Below are 17,587 nucleotides of genomic sequence, written 5' to 3'. Positions count from 1 at the left end.
GGGCCAGAGGTCACACCTGGATATAAAACTGCCCTACAGCATCTGGCCCCAGAAGAATGTAGATTGTGGAGGAGAGACAAGGTGTGAAATATAGGGAGCCAGAAGCCAGTCTGGAAAATTCTTCATGCATGTCAAATTTTAAGGGGAGGGTTCGGTTATCACTAACACCTGATGTAGTAGCAAGCCTCCAAGATAGACCCCAGTGATTTCTGACTCCTGTTACCAAGTCCTTGTTTCAAGTTCCCTCCCACATTATGTCAGTGTCGCTCCGTGTAATCAATACAATAGAGAAGAAGTGGTATGTCATTGCCAAGGCCAGGTCATAAAGGGCATTGCAGCTTACAGCATCTGTCCTAGTGTCTCTCTCTTATCACTCACTGTGAAGGAAGCTACTCGAATCCGGAGCAGCCCTATGGAGAGGCCCACAGGGTAAGAAACAGATTCCCTGTTAACTGCTATAAGAGTTGACTTGCAAATGTATCCTCCAGTCCCAGTCAAGCCTTCAGATGACTGTAGCCCTGGCCAACAAATTAATTGCAAACTCAAGAAAGACTCTGAGGCACAACCACCCAGCCAAACTGCTCCTGAATTCCTGACCCACAGAAACAGTGAGATAATAAATGTTTGTTTTTTTAAGCCACTAAATTTTGGGGTAATTTGTTATACAGCAATAGATAGCTAATACACTTAGTAAAAATGGTAGTTTTCTCCTGGTCAAGAATATACTAAATAATTCAATAATAATTCAATAAAGGCTTAGTGCTCATATATATGAGAAACTTGATGGGGCCGAGCGAGGTGGCTCATGCCTATAATCCCACCATTTTGGGAGGCCGAGGCAGGAAGATTGCTTGAGGCCAGGAGCTTAACTCCAGCCTGAGCAACACAGTGAGACTGTGTCTCTACAAAAAAATATTAATAGAAAAATTATCCGGGTGTGATGGCACATACCTGTAGTCTCAGCTACTCAGAAGGCTGAGGCAGGCTGGGTGCGTTGGCTCATGCCTGTAATCCTAACACTCTGGGAGGCCGAGGCAGGAGGATCGCTCGAGGTCAGGAGTTCGAGACCAGCCTGAGCAACATCGAGACCCCCTTCTCTACTAAAAATAGAAAGAAATTAGCCAGACAACTAAAAAAAAAGAAATCCATATAGAAAAATTAGCCAGGCATGGTGGTGGCACATGCCTGTAGTCCCAGCTACTCGAGAGGCTGAGGCAGAAGGATTGCTTGAGCCCAGGAGTTTGAGGTTGCTGTGAGCTGGGCTGATGCCACGGCACTCTAGCCCGGGCAACAGAGCAAGACTCTGTCTCAAAAAAAAAAAAAGGAAAAGAAAAAAAAGAAGGCTGAGGCAGGAGGATAGCTTGAGGCCAGGAGTTTGAAGTTGGAGTGAGCCGTGATGATGCTACTGCACTCTAGCCCAGGCAACAGAGCTAGACCCTCTTTCAAAAAAAAAGACAAAGAAACATGATAGAAGTTTTCCTAAATTTGACAACAATCCTATAATTTGCATGACATCACTAATACACTGTGAAGTTGAAAGAAACTTTTCTAAAGTATCATTGATAAAATTATTTTTATTTTTTAAAATTTTATTTATATATTTATATATTTATTTATTTATTTTTTGGAGAAAGAGTGTCGCTCTGTTGCCCGGGCTTAGAGTGCCATGGTGTCAGGCTACCTTCTGCCTCAGCCTCCCATGTAGCTGGGACTACAGGTGTGAACCACCATGCCCAGCTAATTTTTTCTATTTTTGGTAGAGATGGGGGTCTCACTCTTGCTCAGGGTGATCTTGACCTCCTGAGCTTAAGCAATCCTCCAGCCTCAGCCTCCAGGAGTGCTAGGATTACAGGCATGACCCACCGTGCCTGGCCTTTTTCTAGTTTAAAGAAATATTTTCTTTTGAAGCTAATTTTTTCTGAATAATTTTGCATTATTTTTCTAGAGGGCTCTACAAAACCTTCTCTTTCAAAGCAAAACCCCACTGAACATCCTAAAAGGTTTTGTTGATTACTTACTGTAAAGGTCTAGAGACTGTTTAAAATTCATGTGGAATTTGAGGTGCAGTCTGGGTAAGGGGAGTCTGGCATTATACCCTCGGGTCTGGATACCTACCCCCTGTAATGTGTAAAGGGCAAGCCAACCCCCATCCCTGAGAATCCTGTGTGTATATATTGTGGGGGAGGGGAGTTCTATGCCGGACTCTCCTGACTCTCAGAGGGTTTCCCAACTAGTTCTCCCTCTTTTCCACAGCCTCAGGCTTTTACCTTCTGCCCTCTTCAATATCCATGTTACCCTATTATTTTTCTTCCCCCCTTGAGAGAGACTAATGAAATGGAAACACGAGTAATTACATCAGTAAGGGACTGGTGAAACAAATTGCAAACAGAGCCTTACATTGAGTGGGAAGGAACTGTGAAGGATGTGTGTGATTAAGCCTCTAAGCACTGATCATGATCATTAAAAGATACTCAAGATATACTGAAAATGACAAAAGCAAATTGCAAACAACTATACATAGTTTTAGCCTGTTCTTATTTTTAAATACTCTATTTCATTCATTCTAAGATGCACATTCCTTGGCTGGGTGCGGTGGCTCATGCCTGTAATCCTAGCACTCTGGGAGGCCGAGGCAGGAGGAGCGCTTGAACGCAGGAGTTCAAGACTAACCTGAACTAGAATGAGACCCTGTTCCTACCAAAAAAAATAAAAAAAAAAAAGCCAGCCGGGCTGTTATGGCTCGTGCCTGTAGTCCCAGCTACCCTGGACCGGGGAGGCTGAGGCAGAAGGATCACTTAGAGCCCAGGAGTTCGAGGTTGCAGTGAGCTACAATGATGCCACTCCACTCTACCCAGGGCCACAGAGTGAGACTCTGTCTCAACAACAACAACAACAACAAAAACCAAGGAAACTGTTCACCCCTCCTCATAACCTCCCACCTTAAAAAAGAATGCACATTCTCTCCAATTTTAATATCTTTGATCAATGGCCTGTCAGAGTATAATTGGCAGGGATTTTTTTTCCTCTCTCTCTTTTATAATCAATGATATTTTAGATTTCATGAAATATGATATAACTATAAACTATATATAGCATACCAGTCAGGCCAGGACAGCGGCTTGGAAAGCCTTAGGCTGGAAAACCCTTAAGCTGTTTGGAGAACCCTGTTAAATTAAAAAACCCTAGGCGTGTGGCACGGATAGAGATTAGTTACCAGGAACCTGTTTGTTAGGTCTGGTTGACATGGCAACCACAGAGTAATGTCATATAAAGCAGGGATTGGAGCTAAGATTCTACAGTTGTGGCTCCTCACTTTGAAAGGAGATAAAATCCCAGGGATAAGGAGACTCAGCACCTCTCTGCTCTGACAGATCCCTAGTCATGGGCTGGCTGGGATTCTCACACCCAGCTAGCAATTGGCAGAACAAACACAAGAGAAGATAAAAGGTGCCTGGAGTCCCCTCTGCTTTACCATCAAGTGTGTCCTTTCTTAGTAGCAGAACTGTATTCTTTATCCAAGTTAGGTAAAATGTTGTAACCTAAGCAAGTTCTGCTGAAGGGCCTAGGGGTGAGGAACCTACAGCCTGGGCCACACTTGACCTTCTGGATCCTCGAGAGTGGCCTTTTGACTGCATCCAAATTTTACAGAACAAATCCTTTTAATAAATGTTAAATATATTTAAGTAAATTTGCATTTAAAAAGTTAGAAAAGATATATGCTAAATTTATGAGAGCTTATTTCTCAGGAATAAGATTAATAGAGGTTAACTTTCTACACTGTATTTCTGTATTATTTAAAATTTATGTGTATTACTTTTATAATCAGGGGGAAAAGGTAAAAACTTTCAAATAGGGAAATACGGAATAATGTTAATAATGAAGTGGGGAGGCGACTGATAGTTTTTCCTTTTCATGAACTTTTTAATGAGCATGAATTATGTTTTTTCTTCCCCGGGACAGAGTCTCACTCTGTTGCCCGGGCTAGAGCTAGTGTAGTGCCGAGGCTAGCTCACAGCAACCTCCAACTCCTGGGCTCAAGTGATCCTCCTGCCTCGGCCTCCCCAAGCATATGGGACTACAGGTGCGTGTCACCATGCCCAGCTAATTTTTTCTATATCTATATTTTAGTTGCCCAGCTAATTTCTTTCTATTTTTAGTAGAGACGGGTCTCGCTCTTGCTCAGGCTGGTCTCGAACTCCTGAGCTGAAACGATCCTCCCACCTCGGCCTCCCAGAGTGCTAGGATTACAGGTGTGAGCCACCGTGCTGGCCATGAGCACGAATTACTTTTGTTTTAAGAAATTAAAAAAACTCCCCCAAAGCCCAATTTCACTTCTTCAGATACAAATAAACTCACAAGTCTTTCAACATTGCAGACACGACAAAAGTACAGTTTATTTCTAAATTAAATTTCTACATGGTTTGGGCGATTTATTCATTAAGCAAACACTTTGGTAAAAATAAACCGAGCGCTGTCCGGTAGACTCAGTTCCCGCGGCCTTCTCGCTTATTACCTCACTTAATTCAAAAACAAAGACAAAATTTTATCAAAGACGGCTTCGAGACCCCGGGAACTTCCTAAAACTCATTCCTCGGAAGGGAGGGGACCCCACGGCCCTGCGTGTCCCCTGTCACGTGACGTGTGACCCGGAGAAGCCATCTTAGGCATCGCCTCATAGAGGAAACTACATCTCCCAGAATCCTTGCTCTGCGCGTCGCGCTGGCACTTTTACTGGCCGGGCCTCAGAGCTGAGCCTGTAGCCGGGCGCCATCTTTGACGCTGGCAGTCTTTGGTTTTTCTGCTGTTGCTGCTGCTCTGAGGACGACGAGCGGCAGCGATTAAGAAAGAAGAAAGACGTGGCAGCTGTCGGGAGTCGGGGATAGTGTCACCGGTTCGGTAAAGTTTCTGTTCTCTGGTAACTAGACCCGTTTTTTTGATTCCCGGGTGGCTTGGGGCCGAGGAGGTGGGGGACAGGGCGAGGGGAGTGGCAGCGGCCTCCCCTCGCCCCTGGGTCGCGGCCTAGCCCGGGAAGTCGGCGCGGGTCCTTCCCCCCGCCGTAACGAGTCCTCCCCCCGGTCTTTCAGCCGCGGCCCTCGCCGGTCCGGCTGGGAGCCCCGGGATCCCGCTCACTTTTCCCGTCCTCCCCGCCCCCACCCCGATCCCCGCCCCCACCCCCACCCCACGGCGCCTGCTCCTTCCCAGCCACCCTTCCTCCCCTCCCCCACATCCGGTGTTCGCGAAACTGGGGGATCCCGGAGCAGCCCCGAAAGCTGCCTGTTGTCCGACTCCCGGAGAGGGGACCGACGCTGGATTGCGTTCTTCTCTGGGCAACAGTTTGTCTAGTTTAGCGGCCCCTCCCTGCCTAAACCAGACTGAGTGCCAGGAGCTGAATTTACCTACTCTCATTCCTCTCCAGGGTCCCACTACTTTGGAGATTTTCTCAAACTCCACATACAGAAAGCCACCGACACTATTCCGGTCTCCTACACCCATTCCCCGCCCTAATTACACTCCCATCCCCGGCCCTCAGCATCGGAGTCAAGAGCAACAGGGACACTTCCGTTCTCCTTGTAGGATTGGTGAAACCATAATGAAGAACGCCCCCTAAACTCCCATAATCGGTGCGGATTCCTATGGGGAAGGCCTATTTTGTTGACATCTTCCAGGCCTTGGTTCTGGACCTTGAGAAGGAGGCTGTGGAACTAGTGGTAGCGATGCTTTTTAGGGTAAATGTGTGTAGGTATTGGGGGAAGGGGAGGGATCAACTGGAAAGGAATGGAAATGGTTTAAAGCTCGTATTTCAGTTTTTGCTGTTCATGTAGAGTCCAACTTGTGAGTTACTTATTTACAGGCTGTAAAGCTTCTCCAGTCTAAAAATACCTGAAAACTAAACTTAGGATTAACTCCTGATATAAACAGTAAATCGAAAATGCAGCTTGTAATCTTGTTTTTAACTGTTATAATCAAAGCATTTTTTTCAGTCACCCACATTTTTAAAAATTGTTATTACTTTTAGTTAGAGCTAAAAGGGCTCAACTACCATTTGCTGCTGTTAATGACCAGTATGTGGAGTCTGATTTAGTTTTCCACAATTTACTTTTTGGGTTGTATTGGCAAATCACAGTCCTAAAGAATGCATGTTGAATGATGCACTATGTTTTTGTTTAAATGAAATTTCCTGAAAATAATTAATTTCAGAATTAAGGGAAAATTGATGTTGCTATCAGGAGTCATCATAAAAATACATATTTTAAAAGCTTGAAGGCACTTCAGATAGATAAAGTTCTTGATGAAGCAGAAAGAACATGAACCTGGGACTTGGGAGACCTGGCTTCTAGCTGCTGCTAACCAACTCTACGACTCTGGGAAAGGGGGCCTCAGTACTTATTTCTATAACATGAGGACACTGGACTGTTTGAATTCAGACCTCAGAAAGTGGGAAGGGATCTTAAAACCCTCTAAGAAAGAGTTTGGGAATGTTCTCCTTTGCTGTCACTTTTTCTCCAAAAATAACCTGGCTTGGAAGTTATTGGTCCAGAGGGAATTTGATTCCCTGTAGAAACTGGAGAAAAGGTAATGCAAGTAGAGAGGGACAGCTGTATTTCTGCTTGAATAGTAAGCCAACTAACAGATGCGAATTTTGGAGACATAAAGAGAATGAATATATGTACTTTAAGTGTACCAGTTTCCTCCCTCACTTCTGGCAGAAGACGCAGCACTTTTAGTGGTGCTGGGATTCTGGGATGTGTTCCTATTAATTCTAATACAGATGAAGAAGATGTGGTAGAGGGAAAGATGGTGGCAGAAGGACTGGATAAAGAGGCAAAATTGCCTGCTAAAAAGAAAAGAAAGAAGGGTTTGCGAATTAAGGGGAAAAGACGTCGAAAAAAATTGATCCTTGCCAAAAAGTTTAGTAAGGATTTGGGATCTGGGAGGCCTGTTGCAGATGCCCGTGCTTTGTTAGCATCTGATGCCCCTGACCAGGATGAAGAAAGTCTTTTTGAGAGCAATATAGAAAAACAGATCTATCTACCTAGTACCAGAGCCAAGACTTCCATTGTATGGCATTTCTTTCATGTTGACCCCCAGTACACCTGGCGGGCTATTTGTAATCTCTGTGAAAAAAGTGTCAGCCGTGGTAAACCCGGCAGCCATCTTGGTACATCTACTCTTCAACGACATCTGCAGGCAAGACATTCTCCTCACTGGACCAGGGCCAACAAGTTTGGAGTCACTAGTGGGGAGGAAGATTTTACCTTGGATGTATCTTTATCTCCCTCTTCTCCTGGAAGCAGTGGAAGCTTTGAATATATTCCTACTGATCCATTAGATAATAATAGAATGGGTAAGAAACGTGATAAATCAGCATCTGATGCCCTAAGGGCAGAAAGAGGGAGATTTCTCATCAAAAGTAACATTGTCAAGCACGCCTTAATCCCTGGAACCAGAGCCAAGACATCTGCAGTTTGGAATTTTTTTTACACTGATCCTCAGCATATCTCAAGAGCTGTGTGTAATATATGTAAAAGAAGTGTGAGCCGGGGTAGGCCAGGTTCTCACTTAGGAACTTCAACACTTCAACGACACCTCCAGGCCACCCATCCCATCCATTGGGCTGTTGCCAACAAAGACAGTGGTGCTGTTGGAAATGGGTTAGATGAAACTGAGACTGAGAGAAATGATCTCCTAAGTGATACTGTACATGGAGAAAAGTCTACAGGCAGCCAAGATTTAACAGCTGAGGAACTTAGTGACTCTGATTCAGATGAACCTCCTGTGTTAGAGGTTGAAAATAGATCTGAAAGTCCTATTCCTGTTGCAGAGCAAGACACTGTGATACATGCACAGGAGAGAGAAACAACATATTGTGAAAATCCAGTCTCAAGTCAAATAAGTCAGGCAATTATTCAAATGATTGTGGAGGATATGCATCCTTACAACTACTTCTCAACCCCAGCCTTTCAGAGGTTCATGCGGATTGTAGCCCCTGACTATAGGTTGCCATCAGAGACTTACTTTTTCACTAAGGCTGTACCTCAGTTATATGATTGTGTCCGAGAAAAAATTTTCTTAACTTTAGAGAATGTTCAAAGCCAAAAGATCCACCTGACTGTTGACATATGGACCCATGACCCATCCACTGACTATTTCATTGTGACTGTACACTGGGTCTCTTTGGAAACAGCACCTTTCCCCCATAATGGCAGGATCCCCAATTTCAGAAAGTGGGCAGTGCTTTGTGTTACAGGTTTGGCCAAAGACTGTTTGATAACCAACATTTTACAAGAATTAAATGACCAGATTGGTCTGTGGCTTTCTCCTAATTTCCTTATCCCTAGCTTCATTGTTTCTGACAATTCCTCGAATGTGGTACATGCAATCAAAGATGGTGGTTTTACCCACGTGCCGTGCTTCCTGCATTGTTTAAATATAGTCATTCAGGACTTCTTCTGTGAGCACAAAAGCATTGAGAATATGTTAGTGGCTGCTAGGAAAACCTGTCATCATTTTAGTCATTCGGTGAAGGCCCGTCAGATACTGCAAGAGTTCCAAAATGATCACCAACTTCCATGGAAGAATTTGAAGCAGGATGAAACTGGACATTGGATTTCTACCTTTTATATGTTAAAATGGCTCTTGGAGCATTGCTACTCAGTTCACCATAGTCTTGGTAGAGCCAGTGGAGTTGTGCTCACTTCCCTTCAGTGGACTCTAATGACCTATGTTTGTGATATTCTTAAGCCATTTGAGGAGGCCACCCAGAAAGTGAGTGTGAAGACCACAGGATTGAATCAAGTGCTACCCCTAATCCATCATCTACTCCTTTCCCTGCAGAAACTCAGAGAAGATTTTCAAGTCAGAGGAATTACTCAGGCCCTCAATCTGGTGGACAGTTTGTCTCTGAAACTTGAAACAGATACCCTACTAAGTGCCATGCTCAAATCCAAGCCCTGTATCTTGGCTACTTTGTTGGATCCTTGCTTTAAAAACAGTTTGGAAGACTTTTTTCCTCAAGGTGCTGATTTAGAAACTTATAAACAGATTCTTGCAGAAGAGGTTTGTAATTATATGGAATCTTCACCAGAGGTCTGCCAGATTGTGACTTCAGAACCTTCTGGTCCTTCAGTTACAGTAGGAGCTGATGCATTTACCTTGTCTATGAAAGAAGGCACCTCCAATTCAGGTTCCATTGATAGTTCAGCTGCAGACAGTGTTGCCATTGGAAGCAAAAGCTTCATGTTCCCTTCTGCTGTAGCAATTGTGGATGAATACTTCAAAGAGAAGTATTCAGAATTCTCAGGAGGTGATGACCCTTTGATTTACTGGCAGAGGAAGATGAACATATGGCCGGCTTTGACCCAGGTTGCTATTCAGTATCTAAGTTGCCCCATGTGTAGTTGGCAGTCTGAATGTATCTTTACTACAAATAGCCACTTTCATCCAAAACAGATCATGAGCTTGGACTTTGACAATATAGAACAGCTGATGTTTCTGAAAATGAACTTGAAAAATGTTAACTATGATTATTCTACATTGGTTCTGAGCTGGGATCCTGAGAATGAAGTTCAAAGCAATGAAAAAGAAATAATACCTTAATTTCTTTTTCCTTTATCCATTTAAAAGGGGCAACTTTTTGCTGTGTTACTGTATCCTAATTGCTGTAGTTGTTATATAGTCATATTAATTATTCCTTAAAAAACAAATCTGGGAAAACCTGAAAACACAAAAAGGGCTGAAAATCCCTCAGAGGTAATATAATTTTGATAAAATGAATATTAAAGATTTCGCAGTTGTAACTCAGTATAGTGAGCACTTGAAAATTTTGTTTATACTGATTGAGAAGGAAAAAATATTTTTAATTTAAAAAAATATAGTGCAGCATTGAAAGGCCTTAGTCTCTTTCTGCCTAATAGATTGAATTAGTAATTGGTTTCAAGTAAAATTTCCCCCAGCGTGGGAAGTTTGATTGCCCTGAAATCAATGAAATGAGAAAGAAAAAAAAAAAAAAAAAAAGCATACTAAGCTGGCCTGCCTTCTCCCAGCCCCATTTTTCTATTTCTTTAAAAATTCTGATGCTTACTTACAACTTGGGAAAAAGAAAACCCATAAAATTGTTTTATATTTGGAAAGTATAATTGCCTCCTCATACTGGTCAGCTTTATAATTTCAAATTATTGAGTATGATAGTTACCCTGTATATTTAGGACTGGCCCTTACATTAGAAAAAACAATTAGGAAAAAATTACATTTAGTCTTTAAATTGGCTTTTTTAACCTTTAAAAATATTATAAAAATAAAGATTGTATAGGTACTTTTGCATAATTTGTGGGGAAAAAAACATACAAAAAGTTTGCAAAACTTGAAAGAGATTGAATGGGTGTTGTAATGAAAGCCCTTTGAGCATACTTTGACAAACCCAGTATGCATTTCCCAAAGGATAGTTCTCTATTTTAGGTAATCTTTTTAAAAACATACTTAATGATCCATAATACTGTATTCTTAACTATGAGGTTGTTTTGGCCAGGGTATTCTTAATGAAAAATAAACAGTCAATATTTTCATGTGTTAGGAATCATTGGTGAAATGAGTGAATTGATCTCGGTATCTTTAAGGTCCCTTTCCACTCTGAAAATATGTTTTTGTGATTGAGTGGGAGGCCAGAAAATGATGACTTTTAGTAAAAGTCTAGTAAAAGTTTCAGACTGAATAACTAATGTAAGATCCCAATTTTTCCTTTTTTTCATTTTAGATTTGGGGATATTCCCTGCCCAAAAAATTCCTGGAAAATTGACTAGTATTAAGTGTGAGTAAAAGGTGTCCACTTTTTTTTAAGTTTTGATTTTAGTTTTGTCTTGGATAGTATTTGGCAAGATATAGCCTAGAAATTATGTAGTATTTATTAACGTAAGAATCAAAATTGCTTTGTTACTGGGCTGGTTTCAAAATTTAGAACTCATTTCTATGTATCAAAATAGATTTTTTTTGTTTTTGATTTTATTTTTTATTTTTTGCAATTCTTAAATGGTAAATGTACCATTGTGAAATGAAATTTCATCTCCAGAAGTTTTCCCTTTTACTAGTTGGAATAAATAATAATTACAAAGTCTTTAGCTGTAGCCATCAATAGTAAAGAATTTGCAACTAGGCTGCATAAGCAAGCCTTTGCGGGGCGAATATTGAATGGCATGCCAGTGACACTGGTGTTGGTGTAAAAGAAGAAAAAATCTTCCCTTAGATAGAACCTTTCTGTATTTTGACAGTACCAGTTTAGAATGGCTATAATGCTGCTCTGCCTTCTACAGCTTGCTGCACCACTCTGCAGTTACTCGATAACTATACGTTTCTATCTTTTTTGGTTAAACACTCCCTGATGATGATGATGATGATGATGATATACATACATCCATATTATACACATTGATATATGTGTAAGGATTTCCTTTAATCTTTGTTTAGTGGGCTGGGCAAAATTTAGCCTAACGTTAACTTCATGATACTTTGGTATAAGAGTAAGTTCACTATTTTTATAATGAACCCACATCTGAAGGCTTTTATAGTATATGTCAAAAGGGGAAACTTATCCAAATGTTTTATTTCCCACATTTGTGTATATGTGTGTGTGTGTATAAGCCAGTTAGTATATATGTATCTGTATATTATATACATAAAACACTTTATATTTTTACATACAAGTATGCTTTTATTATACAGATAATAAAGATGGGGGAAGGTTTCTGTTTTTTTCTTAATAGGTGAAGAGATCTTGAAGACCAGAAATTGGATCTTGTTGAATTTTGGTGTTTTTTTCTTTTTTCTTTTTTAATTGTATTGTTCGGCTATGGAAGATGGATCTTATTTTTTTTTAATAACCCTTTGAATCTCAAGTTCATCTTTAAATGAACTTTTTTTGTTTTTTGTTTTTTGTTTTTGAGGAGATAACTAACCTAGCTGTCTCCAGTCTGACAAAGGTTATTTGAATGGACTTAATCTCCCAGTAGTTGGGAGATGTTTTAAAAACACATCCTGTGTTTGAATTGTGGCTGAGAGGTTTCCTTGGCAATGTGAGGAAGAAAATTTTTTCTGCCTCATTATTATTAATTCATGGATTGAGTGTTGGTTCGACCTACAGGCGTAATAGATTGGAACTCAGTGAAGACACAGACGTTCCTGTTGAGAGCAACCAGCTAATGTAAGTGGGGAAATGGGCCTTTTCTCATTAAAGGAGTGAACATTTTGGTAATTTAAGGCATGCTTTTCCTGGATCAGTAAGAAATTCAGTTCATTTTCTACTTTTGAGGTTTTTTCCTAGATTCTTTTTCTCAAGTCAGAATACTTAGATAATTTTTTCAAGAGTATGTGGAATACATAGATGGTATACTTTTTGAGACTTTTCATATCTAAAAACTTATAAATCCTGAGCTATCTGTGAAATGTAGTTTGAAAGGCTAAATCTAAGATCATAATCTCCTTTAAATTCTGAATGCATAGCATTTTATCTTTTGACATTTAGAGATTCAGATGAGAAATCTAATAATGTCAAGTCTGATTTTATTTTTTATTTTTTTATTTTTTTATTTTTTTAGAGACAGAGTCTTACTCTGTTGCCCAGGCTAGAGTGCCGTGGCGTCAGCCTAGCTCACAGCAACCTCAAACTCCTGGGCTCAAGCGATCCTCCTGCCTCAGCCTCCCAGAGTGCTAAGATTACAGGCGTGAGCCACTGCACCCAATTTTCTTAATTTTTTAAGCTTTCTTTTCTTCCTACACTTTTTTCATAGTGGTGTGTTCATTTGTATCAATGCTATATCCTTTAAAACATGCTGAGAACATGAAGATTTTAAAAGAATGTCTCCTTCCAACATTAACGTAGGGGTGGGTTGAGAAAGGCCGAGTTATTCATCTTGGCCTCCTACTTTCAAACAGCTATTTTCTGTTGAAAAGTAATCAGGTTTTTCTTAATAAATCTTATACTTTTTTTTCCTTTTAAAACTTAAATTATTTGTGTGCATTTTGGTATTGGGTGTTTGCTTGGGATAACATTATTACTACCAAATTTTACTTTCATTTTTAGATTTTTTTTTTTGCCATTTTCTTGAATAGCAATTATATTCCGTTTTTTTCCCCATAGTGAAAACTATGGAAGCTTAGTGTGCAAAACAGAGCCATGAAGGAACTTTCTGTTGAAACATTAGTAAGGGGGTATCCATCTACTCGGGATTCAATCTCCCCATACTCTGCCTAAATCTGAGGGATCTTTGCAGAGTCTAATTGGAAAATTAGTTGTCAAAAATTGTAATTCATATTATTTTGTTGCCATTTTATAGCTGCCATTTTATTGTTTCATTAATTTGTTGAAGGTCTTTCTGAAACCAGTAACAGTCATATATGTTCTTTGGGATGTTGATTTCAGGAGTAAAATTTACCTCTAGGCTTTTTATTCCCCTTTAAAAAACTTTTTTCAGGCCGGGCGCAGTGGCTCACGCCTGTAATCCTAGCACTCTGGGAGGCCGAGGTGGGCGGATCGTTTGAGCTCAGGAGTTCGAGACCAGCCTGAGCAAGAGCGAGACCCCACCTCTACTAAAAATAGAAAGAAATTATATGGACAGCTAAAAATATATATAGAAAAAATTAGCCGGGCATGGTGGCGCATGCCTGTAGTCCCAGCTACTTGGGAGGCTGAGACAGGAGGATCGCTTGAGCTCAGGAGTTTGAGGTTGCTGTGAGCTAGGCTGACGCCACGGCACTCACTCTAGCCTGGGCAACAGAGTGAGACTCTGTCTCAAAAAAAAAAAAAAAAAACTTTTTTCTGTGCCAGGCGTGATGGTCATGCCTATAATCCTAGTACTCTGGGAAACCAAGGCAAGAGGATCACTTGAGGTCAGGAGTTCGAGACCAGCCTGAGCAAGAGCGAGACCTCGTCTCTACTAAAAATAGAAAGAAATTAGCCAGACAACTAAAAATATATAGAAAAAATTAGCTGGGCATGGTGGCGCATGCCTGTAGTCCCAGCTACTTGGAAGGCTGAGGCAGAAGGATTGTTTGAGTCCAGGAGTTTGAGGTTGCTATGAGCTAGGCTGATGCCATGGCACGCCAACCCAGGCAACAGAGCCAGACTGTCTCAAAAAAAAAAAAAAAAGTTTTTTTCTATTAAACTTTTTCCTTCTCCTCAGATTAATACTTTTCCTTTTTACATCTGTGTCATTATAATTACTTGACTATCCGTAGAGACTTGACCCCATTTGAAGTGATTTTTAAAATTACTTTTTGATGTACGTTAGAATGCAGAATGCATTCCCTGGCTTTGAGGTCGGGGAAACTTACCTCCAACTAGTGGATCATTGAGGTGCTATTAAAGGTCCAACCCTTATCACTCATGCTGTAGCAAATCACTGATGGTCAGGACAGCTGGGCAGACTTAAATTTTTTATTATGTCTATATTAGATTATATTAGAAAAAAATGAAATTCTGAGCATAAAACAAAATAATAATTTCCTATAATCTCACCACCCTGGCAGTAACTACTGTGTTAACATTTTGGTTTATGTTCTTTGAGACTTCTTCCTTGTTGATTCTACGTCTTCACCAGCATTTAATGTTGTTAGTGTTTTGGATTTTAGTCATTCTAAAAGGAATTTGCAATCCCTAATGACATGATGCTGGGCATCTTTTCATATGCTTATTTGCCATCTGTATGTCTTTGGTGAGGTGTCTGTTCAGATCTTTTGCCTAGTTTTTAATTAGGTGGGTTTTCTTATTGTTGGATTTAAAGAGTGCTTTATATATTTTGGATACCAATCCTTGTCAATTATGTGTTTTGCAAACATTTTCTCCCAGCCTGTGGTTTGTCTTTTCATTCTCAGCTGTGCTTTCACAGAGCAGACCTTTTAATGAAGTCCAATTTATTGTTATCTTTCATGGATTATGCTTTTGGCGTTTAATCTAAAAAGTCATCACCAAACTCAAGGTTACCTAGATTTTCTTTTATGTTATGTTGTAGTAGTTTTACAGTTTTGCATTTTACATTTGGGCGTGTTACCCATTTTAATTTTTGTGAAACTTATATGGTCTGTGTCTAGATTTATTTTTTTACATGTGCACATTCAGTCGATTGAGTAACATTTATTGAAAAGACAATTCTTTCTCCACTGAATTTTTGTTTCTTTGTTAACACATTAACTACCATGTGAGTTGTATTTAACTCACACTAGTTTTGAGCCTGAGGCCCCGTGAAGCATGTGTAATTCACACATCTCTTTACCTTGAGCTACATGAACTATTTTTCTAGTTGCATATAACTCACGCACAGAGAATTAAAAAAATAACAGATTTTTGATTAAATTAGAAAGGATCATTTTGTTTTCAGAGTTTTCAATTCTGTTTTCATAATAAAACACCGTGGCCCCAGGGAAAAATTTTTTTTCTAAGGTGGCAGCCAATGTGTTAAAGATCATTTGAGTATGTTTGTAATCTGCATTAGTTTCCTAGGGCTGTCATAACCAAGTGCCACACAGTTCTGGAGGCTAGATGTCTGAAAAGGTGTCAGCAAGGTCATACTCCCTCTGAAACCTGTAGGGAAATGATCCCTCCTTGCCTGTTCTAGCTTTTGGTGTTTCCTGGCAATCCTTGGCGTTCCTTGGCTTGCTGATGCATCACTCCAGGCACATGGCCATCTTCTCCTTATGTATCTTCTTACCATGTTCCTTCTGTACATGTCTGCCCTTTTCATTCCAAGCTGGCAGCGTTATTGCTGAGATGGTTGATTGTATATGTGGTCACACCTAATCTCTTCAGCAAACTGTTGTCCAGCCGTACCCTTCGTGTTCTCTACAGAGCATGCATTTTCATTTTTTTGCAAGATGGATAGGCTGAAAATTTTCTAAATCTTCAAGTTCTGTTTCCGTTTTGCTTAATAGTTCTTGCCTCAATGTGTCTCTTTTCTCTTGCATTTTCTTATATGCAGCAAGGAAAACCCACACTTTGCTCCTACACTTTGCTTAGAAATCTCCTCAGCTAAATATCCAAGTTCATTGCTTACAAGTTCTACCTTCCACCTAATAGAACACAATTTTGCTAAGTTCTCTGCCTCTTTGTAACAAGAATCACCTTTCCTACAGTTTCCAATAACATGTTCCTCATTTCCAACTAAGATCTCACCATAAGCACCTTTAATGTTCATATTTCTTAGCGACAGTTTGTTTTAGGCTTTTTCTGTCAAGCACCTTAAAACCTTCGAGCCTCTACCTACGACCCAGTTCCAAAGCTGCTTACAGCAGCGTCCACTTTCTGCTACCAAACTGTAATGGCCACCTCCATATTGTCACATTATGTGGAGGTACCATAGATTTTTAAATAGCTTCCAGTTTTTGCACATTTGGGTTTCTATGTGTTACTTCATTATTAGAAACAAGTTTGTGATGAACTTTCTTATGCATATTATTGCCTTGAATATTTGTTGATTATTTTTACCTTACGGTAAATTCTACAAATGGAATTGTTGGGTCAAAAGGAACATAAATTTTAAAGATTTTGGTACATGTTTAGTTGTAGACTCTTACTCCTAACTTAGATTATTGACTTAAAGGCTAATTTTCATCATGGCATGCAATTCTTGGATTAGGAATTATTAGTGGGAGATATGATTAATTTGGTTTAATTGATTTCAAGTTGTAGATTATTGTTTCTGAAACCTGATCTTCTGATGCTTGAGTTTGTAAAAATGTAGAGTGTTATTTTGTTGAATCACTATTTATGAAAAGGGCTTTGAAGACTTCTTTTGCTCCTTCCTTTCCCTTTCTTTTTCCTTTTTCCTTTTCCTTTTTTCCTTTTCCCTTCCCTTCGCTTCCCTTTTTCCTTTTTCCTTTTCTCTTCCCTCCCCTTTTTCTTTTTCCTTTTTTCCCTTTCCCTTCCCTTTCTCTCTCCCTTTTCCTTTCTTTTCCCTTTCCCTTTCCCTTCCCATATGCCATAGAGGCTGGGTACAGTGGCTAACGCCTGTAATCCTAGCACTCTGGGAGGATCGCATGAGCTCAGGAGTTCTAGACCAGCCTGAGCAAGATCGAGACCCAGTCTCTACTAAAAATAGAAAAAATTAGCTGGGCTTGGTGGCATGCGCGTGTAGTCCCAGCTACTCAGGAGGCTGAGGCAGGAGGATGGCTTGAGCCCAGGAGTTTGCGGTTGCTGTGAGATAGGCTCTTGCTCTGTCACCCAGGCAGGAGTGCAGTGGCACAATCATGGCTCCCTGCAACCTTGAAATCCTGGGCCCAAGTGATCCTCTCACTTCAGCCTGCTGAGTAGCTAGGACTAAAGGTGTGCGCCACTACATCTGGCTAATTTTTTTAATTTTTTTAAGACACAGGATCTTGCTGCGTTGCCCAGGCTGTTCTTGAATTCCTGGCCTTAAGCAATCCTCCCGCCTCAGCCTCCCCAAGTGCTGGGATTACAGGCGGGAGCCACCGCACTCTGCTTTCTTTTGTTTCTTGTTTATAATTGGTGTGCAACTCTAGCTATTTTCATTTTGTAAGTTAGATCCACAGACGTTTTCAAAGGTAATTGTTTTACCAAGTATTCTAGCTAAAAAGAGTTTTGCCATCA

The 17,587-nt window shown here is 40.5% G+C and overlaps 2 protein-coding genes across 2 annotated transcripts; both read left to right on the top strand.

Moving 5' to 3' along the window:
- The first annotated feature begins 5,715 nt into the window (after window positions 1-5,715).
- Window positions 5,716-10,241, top strand: ZBED6 (zinc finger BED-type containing 6). The gene has a single exon (XM_069459467.1). It carries the CDS (start codon window positions 6,658-6,660, stop codon window positions 9,595-9,597), a length of 2,940 nt encoding a protein of 979 aa, XP_069315568.1. The 5' UTR covers window positions 5,716-6,657; the 3' UTR covers window positions 9,598-10,241.
- A 1,032-nt stretch (window positions 10,242-11,273) lies between these two features.
- On the top strand, window positions 11,274-11,372 carry LOC138375681 (uncharacterized). The gene has a single exon (XM_069459473.1). The coding sequence runs from the start codon at window positions 11,274-11,276 to the stop codon at window positions 11,370-11,372; it is 99 nt and encodes a 32-aa protein (XP_069315574.1).
- The last annotated feature ends 6,215 nt before the right edge of the window (window positions 11,373-17,587 follow it).

Source organism: Eulemur rufifrons, chromosome 27, assembly GCF_041146395.1.
Source record: "Eulemur rufifrons isolate Redbay chromosome 27, OSU_ERuf_1, whole genome shotgun sequence".
NCBI lineage: Eukaryota > Metazoa > Chordata > Mammalia > Primates > Lemuridae > Eulemur > Eulemur rufifrons.
This window is presented reverse-complemented; position numbering and strand designations above follow the sequence as displayed.

Excerpts from the sequence above, each read along its gene's own strand:
- ZBED6 (XM_069459467.1), top strand. The coding sequence starts at position 6,658 with ATGAATATATGTACTTTAAGTGTACCAGTTTCCTCCCTCACTTCTGGC.
- LOC138375681 (XM_069459473.1), top strand. The coding sequence starts at position 11,274 with ATGGCTATAATGCTGCTCTGCCTTCTACAGCTTGCTGCACCACTCTGC.